This window comes from Melanaphis sacchari, unplaced genomic scaffold, assembly GCF_002803265.2.
Source record: "Melanaphis sacchari strain LSU unplaced genomic scaffold, SCAv2.0 Contig1869_pilon_pilon, whole genome shotgun sequence".
Classification (NCBI taxonomy): domain Eukaryota; kingdom Metazoa; phylum Arthropoda; class Insecta; order Hemiptera; family Aphididae; genus Melanaphis; species Melanaphis sacchari.
Genome location: NW_020270894.1, coordinates 1 through 9,868, shown reverse-complemented (window position 1 = coordinate 9,868; position 9,868 = coordinate 1). Strand labels below are relative to the sequence as shown.

Sequence of the window (9,868 nt, the reverse complement as noted above, 5' to 3'; positions counted from 1 at the left end):
TCAAAATTATGTATAAATGCAATTCATTTATAATAATTCAAATAAAAAATGGACGGGATTGAAAATTTGAACAGCTTTAATTACACAATTATAAAATAAAATTAATTAATTAATTAAAAATTGGGTTATCTTGAAAAGCTTATTTTTATATAAAATATTCGTGTTAACGTATTATCGCATAGTGGTGAAATTTAGAAATTTATAATAGTAAACAAAATAATAAACTAAATAATAGTAACTCGAAGTTGCGAGTTTTGCTTTGTTATTTGGTTTTATAAACACATGTAAAATTATTATATGGTTTATATTTTTCTAATAGGACACACACATTCGATCAGTCGTAACAATAATAATTAATAATAATTGTAAATTATATATTTAAATTACAATATTATTTATAATGCACCATATCTACATAATATATTATATTAATCTTATCATTCAATTACTATACCTATAAAATTGATTTATGTAATTGTAATTAATGTTATACTTTAATTTATTTCCTGGTGATGACAATCTTCATGAAGTTGAAGAGTGTAGTATAGTTGATGGATTAACACAGTGTTCATCGTCATTATCAACTAGTTTATTAAATACCGCTTGTTCATCCTCATCATCAGAATTTCGTAAACCGCCCCGTAAACGACGTAGAACTTATATTGACAAGAACTTTGGAAAAAACCGAATTTGTAGATCAGAAAGAACAGAAGAAATTCATCAAACGTTAGCTAAAATGATCGCTATCAACCAAATGCCCTTATCCTTTTGTTCTAGTTCCGGTTTTAAACAATTTATGAGCATAGTCGAACCAAATTATATTATCTGTAAGGAAAGTGCTATCAAACAGAGACTCAAAGGATTCAAATCGTCGGTTGAAAATTTAATAAAAAAAGAATTAAAAGATGCCAAAAGTGTAAGTTGTACATCGGACTGTTGGTCATCAATAGCTCAAGAATCGTACATAACAGTTACTGCACATTTTATTGATGACCAGTGGTGCCCAAAATCATACACTTTGACAACTCACAAATTAGAAGAGCGTCATACAGCTTCAAATTTATCTGATCAATTAGAAAATACTTTTAATAAATGGGAAATCAACCAAAAAGTTACGGCAGTAGTTACTGACAATGCAAAAAATGTGTTAAATTCAATTAATTTACTAGATAATATTACAGAAAAAAATGATATAACATGTGCTGCACATACATTACAACTTGCTGTCAATAATGCCCTAAAATATGATAAAATAGATAATTTAATTCAATTATGTAGTAAAATTGTTTGTCATTTTAAGCATTCAAATTTAGCTAGTCAATATTTAAAAGATAAACAAGAACAACTAGGTATGCCAACAGAAAGTTTAATTCAAAGCTGTAAAACCAGGTGGAATTCTATATTTATGATGCTTGATCGAATTTATAAAAATAGGTGCCCTATTTCAAATGTTCTTGCTGATCGTTCGTTAACTACAGCAGCGATGGCACACAAATTTGAAGTGTCAGAACACCAATGGACAAATGTAGAAACACTTATAAAATTGCTTAAGCCTCTACAAATTATGACCACTGTTTTTTGTGGGGAAAAATATTGTTCTAGTTCAATGGTGAGACTTCTTCTAAACGCAGTTATAGAAAAGCATTTAAAGCATAATATAAGTGATGATGAAATAGCTGAACATTTTAAAACAACTGTAATAAGAGAACTTTCAGACCGTTTTTAAATTACTGTGGACTGCTTCTAGTGTCGTATCTGCTAGGTAAATAGCGTCTTTCCTCGACCCAAGGTTCAAGGACTTAGAGCATGAAACGGTTGATGCAAGAGAGGAAATTCGTTCACGGGTTAAAAATTTGATAAACGAAATGGCTGAAATTAATTGCGATGTTCAAATCAAAACACCCGTAACTAAACATCACGGTGCTCTTGAATTTTTGTTCGGTGATGAAGTAAACTGTAATCAAGCTGATTCTGACATTCAGTATCAAAATTACTTGACAGAACCACAGTTGAAATTTGATTTTGATGCACTAGAATGGTGGAAGACACATACATCAAAATATCCATTAATTGTTGCTCTGGCAATGAAATATTTAGGGATACCAGCAACTTCAGTTAGTTCTGAAAGATGTTTCTCAACCGCTGGAAACATAGTATCGGCCAAGAGAAGTTGTTTGGCGCCCGAAACGGTGAACATGTTGATTTTTCTTTACCAAAACAAACAATTATTATAACTTCCTAGATCGTGAGTGATTACTTTATTATTTTTTTGTTAATTTTTCGTACTGCTTGATCATTAATTTAATATTATTATTGTTATTTAATTATTATGCGATACAACTTTTTTTGTAATAAAACAAAATTTAAATTCTTTAGATATTGTAATGTAATAAAATACAAGTAAACAAATAAATTCTGTATTATTTTTTATAACTACTTTTCATTATAAATTATACATTTATACTTGGGTGTATACTGTATACACACATTTATTTTATTATTGTAATTTATTAATATTATTGATGATTGTGATTACGAATTTCGAACATATACTAAGAGGTAGTATTGAGTTCAGAAAGTGGAGCAATCTTAAGTCAGCACTACAAAATAGTGCAATACGATTTTATTTAAATACATGAGTATTTAAGGTAAAGGGCATTTTTAATACCCGGGTATACACGGGTATTTTTATAACACGAGCTTTAACCCCGTCATAGGTAAAAACACGGGTATCCGTGTAGTTCATTACACGTGTAATCGCGACCTCTAGTTGATATGGAGTTAACTGGAGTTGAACAAAGAAACTAATAAGAAATGAAATAAAAAATAAAAAAAGTACAGCTGTTTTTGATACTTCATTAACAGGTATTTGGTATTTTATATTAGTTAATTAATTGAAAAAATATATATTAATTATTTATGCTTAACATAATTTAGAACAATATTTATTTTCTTCATCCACGTCAAATTCTGATGAAATGGAAGACGAATATGAAGCAGATCCACAGTTATCTCTAGCTCCAGGTCCATCAAAAAATAAAAGCGGTAGGATAGAACTTTTAACACCTAGATTATCAGCCACTCTCGATAAATGTAAAATAAGTGATAGAGACGCTGTTAATTTGTTAACTGCGTGTATAGTAGCCTTGTCAATATATCCGAGTGTTTATGTTATAAATCGTACATCGATTAAAAACTCCCGTGAAAATTATCGACAAAAAATATTGAAAAATATTAATTCTAAATTTCACGAACAAAATTTAAATTATGTCGTGATCATCCACTGGGGTTCAAAAACTCTTCCAGCTCTTACCGGTAAAAATAATGTTGGATCGTTTGCCAATTGTTGCAACAGCCATGGATGCTGAACAACTTCTTGGAGTCCCTCAATTGCCTTCTGGGACAGGATATGAAATATCTTCAGCTGTTTTTGATACCTTGCAAAGGGGATCTTTACTAGAAAAAGATCAGGCCTTCGTATTTGATACTACAGCTTCTAACACGGGGAGATTGAACGGGGCATGCATATTGTTAGAACAAAGTCTAGAAAGAGAAATCTTATTTTTGGCATGTTGACATCACATTTATGAACTAGTTTTACAAGGTGTATTTTTAGAAACTAAATTATATCCTATGACTGGACCAGATATATTATTATTTAAAAGATTTCAACATGCGTGGGAAAAAATTGATAAAAGTAAATTATCTACGTGGAATTCTGATCCCTACATTCATAATATTTTAAAAATTGATGCCGATGAAATTATATTATATGCAAAAAAAAAAAATTACTGAAGAGCTCCCTCGAGATGATTACCAAGAATTTTTAGAACTCGTTATCATATTTTTAGGTGGAGTTCTACCTCGAGGAATTGCTTTTAGACAGCCTGGTCCATATCATTTAGCCAGATGGATGTCTAAGGCCATATATTCTTTAAAATTATTTATCTTTAAAGAACAATTTAAATTAAATAGTAAAGAAGAAAATGCATTAAAAGAAATTTGTTGTTTTATAGTAAAATGTTATGTCCAAGCATGGTTTTCATGTACTAACGCAATCGGCCCCACTTAATGACATTCTATTTTTAAAAACATTAGAAGCATATAAATTTTATAATAAAAGAATAGCAGACGTAGCATTAAAAAAAATAATAAACCATTTGTGGTATTTAAATCCAGAATGCATAACATTTTCGATATTTGACGATCGCGTAGATAACCACACAAAACGCAAAATGGCTGAGAAAATTGTTTGTATAAATAATTCTACCATAAACAAAGACGAAGAAGAAATAGAGTTAAAAAAAAAAAATAACACTTAAATTAGAAGATGTTTCACATTTTATTCAAAAAGATCTCCTTATTGATTTAATAAACTTTAAATCAATTGGAATGTTCAAGAGGTTTAATATTTCCACAAACTTTTTAACTATTGATCCGGCACATTGGCATAATCAAGATGACTATAAAATTTGAAAAAAAATTATAAGATCATTAAAAGTCGTGAATGACACAGCTGAGAGAGGAGTCAAGCTAATAGAAGAATATAATCACAAATTTACAAAAAACGAAGAACAAAAACAATGCGTATTACAGGTAAATAATTTAACTATAATTAATTTAATCAAACATAAAAATGTCATTATATTTTCTAGACTGTTCAAGACTATCGAAAGAATTATCCAAAAAGTGATAGACAAACGCTCAAGAAATCATTTTAGGAGTCAACAATTCATTATTAGTAAAATTAAAAATAATTAAAAAAATGTTTTAAATAATTTATTGTAATTTCACAAAATTTAGGTAATTAAAACCGAAATCTATAAAATAGTTGATTTTGTACAATTTTTAGTGTTAACTTTTTAGAATATTAAATTCTTTGTTATAATTAAAGACCGGATTTATATGCATTTTAATTGTAAAATATGCATGCAAACATGCACTAAAAAAAAGTCAAAATATGCAAGGAAAATTGCAAAACATGTCAAAATAAAATTTAATTTTATATTGATTTTAATTTAGTGATATATGTTATTATTGTATTTACATTTTCATAAACAAAAGTTGCATGTATAATTATAGATACAAATTTAATTTTTTTAAATTGTAATTTGATTTTTAAACATTGATATATTGTAAAAATATTTTATTAAAATTAAATAGTAGATACATTGGTGATATACTGATATAAATAGGAAAAAGTAATGAACAATTTTATTGAAGGTAGGTAAATTAGATGTGAAAACAATAAGTTATCAAAGTATGTTATGTTATCTTGTGAAATTATGACGGCATCTGTAAGAATGTACTTGTATGATGAAACAGCTTCGACATCAACACTGGTGATTGGAGCATATTTGAAATTTAGCATATATCCAGCGAATAATTTGAAGAACAGATAAAATCGTCGAATTAGCACTGTCACGCTAGAAGATATTTTTGAATTTCTTTAAACCATTAATCCTTTATTTTATTCAAAACGTTTTACATTTTAGTTTTAATTATTTACTATTTGCACTAGTAGGAAGTTCATTAACAGAGTTTTCCACTTGTTCTAAAATTTTAACGAGTCTACAAAGGGACTAAATTAGAGGTTTAAGCTTTTGATACTTTCAACGCATACATAAAAATTTGCTTTTAATGTAAAAGATCATATTTATAATTAAATTTATTAAAAATTGATTTACAATTTTGAATGCATTTTGATATTATCTTCTAGTTTTCAATCACATTTTGAACTCTTCAAAATGATCGTGCGTGGAAGGATTGACTCTCAGCCAAGCTACCCCAACGGGTATATGGCTGCGGTGGTAAATGTGAATTGGCAACATTTCTTTATAATTAATTCTATGCAGACCTTTGAGATATTCTTTGAGACGTAAAATATTTGATATTATAATATTATATAAACATTACTCCTATGATCTATGTTTTATTTGTATATTTGTACGGTTTTGTTAAAATAATGCAAAAATATGCAGATCATCATTAACGTCAGAATAACCAAAAATATGCAGTATAAATTTGATATTAATCAATCAAGTAATGATTTGTGGACACTCATTGACTGCATGTATATATGATGTTGAAAATAACAACATACATTTTATGCAAATCCGGTCTTTTAGTTATAATTATAAAGGTAATTTTATCATTTAGCAAACGGTAATTAACTGTAGGATACCGATAAAATAAAATTTGTTAAATTAGTAAATATTTTGATATTATCAATTTTTCTTAAAAATAATGGACTTACGACAATTTTTGTAAAAGATGCTTTTTGTAGGAAATATTAAAATACATTAATTAGGTTCATCTAAATTTTTACGCTAAGTACGGTAGTTTCTAAGTTAAATAAAATAATAAAAACACCCCTTTTGTCATATTCAACCCTGATGCGGCACCAGAAGGGGTTGAGTGAGACCTTCAAATTTTACCCAAATTACTTACAAATGCTACTTAACAAATTAGGAATTTTGTCTTAAAGTTAAGTTGAAGAAGCAAAACCACCCTAATGTACATTATAAATTACCTATTATTGAATTTGGCAACAATGAACCTATTAGTATCTTATAAAGTTATAACTATATATGTTACCCATGCTTAGTTTATTTACTAACGACAAGTAGTTACGATTAGTAATTACTGCAGATGAGTATTATGCATCGTGTAAACCTGTGAGGTGAGAGCATGTTAGAAATGGCAATAATCCTAAATGGACCGTTATAAGCAATAGAATAAATAAGAATACTAATAAAAATACCAAAAATAAGACTGATAAAATAGTTTGTATTGACGTTATTATGTTGATTACATTATACAAATAAAATGCTACTTGTCAGGAAAATGTTGGATCAATTATTTCTGGCAACTTAAATGATCAAGTAAACATAATGAAATGTTTCCATTTTGCCTTCAAATTCATCACTATGATAAATTTTATGTTGAAATTCCTATTCATAAGTGCCAAAATATTAAGTAAAATGATACTATTTTAAATATTACTAATTATACAACTAAAAATACATTAATAAATTAATTTCACTTTGGTGTCAAATACAAAATAACATAAATTTCTTAATGTTACTTAACAGTTGTCCCACAACGCGAAAATATGGTATAGTTTTTAATGTGATTTTCTGATTTATTTTTAAACACTGGTTATTTTGTTCTATGCATCATCGGTGAATGCCTTTTACCAGACCAGACATAATTTCAATGATTGCATCATTTCAATAAAGACAATAACTGGCGTACGTAAAAACTGATATTTAAATCCTGATAGGCCAGCTGGAACAAAGTTGTACTGGACTTTTAAACTCTTTCTGTGATTCAAATTGATTCCGTAACTTAATCAGCGACACAATAAAAATGTCAATATACCATCAATTCTCGTCGCCTGGCCCACTAACAGCAGTAGTTCACCGATATCGGATTGTTGAGAATACAAATTGGTGAAACTTTCCCTAATAAACGGCGGTTTGCCATCATTACAAAATTGGATACTGGCAATCAGACAACCTTCTGTTCTTCGTTGTTGAGTTAATAAATTAATTTCGACGGCCTAATTTCAAATATCAGTGCATTTTAATTTCTTGTTCATTAATTTTTGTCTTCAATCTTCTTTATCATTGCCAACGGTTGAGCAACCGGTTATTAAATCTACCTTTCCTGGTTGAATCTAGACATAATTTTCGCATTTTTGATTCTTGAAAAATAAGTAATCTTTTAATAAACACCATTGACAAAGTAGTATAATAACAATAACCGCAAATTACCGACTAGTTTCCCAATTTCTTTCAATACGCTCCTTCCGTTTAACTGGCGGCCGCAACGTTTTGTACCACATTCAGGCTAAAGTGGTGAACTGCCGCCGTTACGCCGTATTGGTCACTGATGCAAGACACAGTATATACCGTGCGACTGCCAGAACTAAAAGTTAATATTCATCACTACCTGCAATGATAAACAATCTAATTTATTTCAATTGAACCACCATCAACAGATGTCGTTTAAAAATAAAACTCTTGCTGAAAAGACGCTACTTCTGGCGCTGAGGCATTCTTCAAACGAACTGGCGCCAGGCTTTACGGAAACTTCTGTGCCATGCTACAAGGCGGGCTTGCAGGGTGCCACCACATTTGCTGCTTGCTGGGAGTACTGCCACGTCCCATGGAACTAAAACCTTCATGGTTTACCTGCAATTCGCTTCAATTTACCAGCCGCCACCACCATTTCGGGTTATTGTGCTGGCTGCAGAACACGCTGCGCTGCATGCTGTGGTGACTGGCAAATTGCTACTGAACACAGCAATTTTTCGCGCTCCCGCTGCATCAGTTCAGCCAATGGTATCATTTGCCGGTTGCCAGCCCTTCAGGCTTTGGGATTGATATATCCTCTATCATCAATTCTGGATTGGTAAAATATATTCACCGGTCAAAGCTAAAATCTGCTTTATAATAGCAATCTTCGGCGAAACTCCGGCACCCTTCAAACCTGTTAAGATGCTTGGCTATGCCAAATATGATATACCGCTGGATTACGCCTGCACCTTGAAGCTGACGTTAATGGATGCCAATTATTCTTTATATTTTTAGCATGGCAATTACTGGTTTGCCAGATAGCTTCAGACAGTTGATAAACAATAATGATATAGAAATACCTTAATTACTATTTTTGTAGATGCACCATTCAACATAATGGCGATGGCATAATCCGGATCCCTGCGGTTGTTTTGGGTTGAGATATCATGCAAGATAATGGTTTTACCCAAAGCCAAAGCCGTTAAAATGGTTGGGATGAAAATGCCTTACAATATAAAAATAAGCCATTAATTAACATAATTAATACTATTTAATTAATTATAGTAGATATTTATGAACACCAATAAATTGGTTATAAAAACGGTTTCATTGATCTATGTTGCCACGCGGATTATTTATTAATATCATATTAGGATTTTATGGTTCGCTGAAAAATAATATTCATCTTTTTAAATTACATATTTGGATCAGACTAGTCTTTTATAACACCTTTGATATTTGTTCTTATGAAAAATTTGAAACTGTAATGATGCTGCTTTGTAGCGCAAATAAATATAGCATTTGGGCACTTTAACCGCTCCTGCTATGCTGGCAAGGCTTTGAAGTTCTTTGCTGGCAGGGATTATTTTCCCCCAATTATGGAAGAACTGTACCCACTTCCAGTTATCCGGATCAATCGGTAAAATTCATTATTGTTACCAGTTGTTTGTTGTGCTAACAATCTGTCCATTTCTGTGGTATCTGCCTTCTTCATAATTACTTTATTACCGTTTAATAGTGACAGGTCATTCTTGTGGTTTACCTAATGGTTCTGTGCCTGCTGAAACTGGAGGCCGTCGACGACGCGGACGCTTTCTCAACTATGATGCGGACAATCCCACGTTCGATCATGAAGGAAATCTGGCATCAGTTTACACGCTATTCACGCTCGCGCGCGGACCAACCTCCGGCTGGAACGTTACCAGGGAGAACGGTCACCAATTTTCACCATCAATTCAATTAATGTAGCTAAAACAAAAATTAGGTGTGGAATATTATTTCTTCGCACGCTTTTATACGCTTTTCATCACAAATTGATTTATTTTGGACAAGTTCACTGGACGGGCGACAGGACGTTCAGCGCCTACAACCGTCGATAAGTGAATATATGTGTTAATAAATTCAGTCAACGACATGGACCATTCGTGGTGGATCGGTGGCGCTCAAAGTTTCAGCGTTGCAAATAGTGTCATCAGTCGCTGCCTGGGTTAAAATGAGTTCAGTCAGCTGATATTATGATAGTGTCAGTCAATATCGCTCTGTGCCTGTGAACATTAGCAGTATAT

At 31.0% G+C, this 9,868-nt stretch overlaps 2 protein-coding genes across 2 annotated transcripts; both read left to right on the top strand.

Annotated features, from left to right (window-relative positions):
- Window positions 1-484: 484 nt before the first annotated feature.
- Window positions 485-1,726, top strand: LOC112592692 (zinc finger BED domain-containing protein 1-like). The gene is made up of 2 exons (XM_025336846.1): window positions 485-1,144; window positions 1,301-1,726. The coding sequence occupies exons 1-2, from the start codon at window positions 485-487 to the stop codon at window positions 1,724-1,726; spliced, it is 1,086 nt and encodes a 361-aa protein (XP_025192631.1).
- A 139-nt stretch (window positions 1,727-1,865) lies between these two features.
- Window positions 1,866-2,234, top strand: LOC112592691 (zinc finger BED domain-containing protein 1-like). Its single transcript, XM_025336845.1, has one exon. The coding sequence runs from the start codon at window positions 1,866-1,868 to the stop codon at window positions 2,232-2,234; it is 369 nt and encodes a 122-aa protein (XP_025192630.1).
- The last annotated feature ends 7,634 nt before the right edge of the window (window positions 2,235-9,868 follow it).

Excerpts from the sequence above, each read along its gene's own strand:
- LOC112592692 (XM_025336846.1), top strand. The coding sequence starts at position 485 with ATGTTATACTTTAATTTATTTCCTGGTGATGACAATCTTCATGAAGTT. Across the intron at positions 1,145-1,300 it reads TTACTGACAATGCAAAAAAT|CATTCAAATTTAGCTAGTCA; the intron begins GTGTTAAATTCA and ends TGTCATTTTAAG.
- LOC112592691 (XM_025336845.1), top strand. The coding sequence starts at position 1,866 with ATGGCTGAAATTAATTGCGATGTTCAAATCAAAACACCCGTAACTAAA.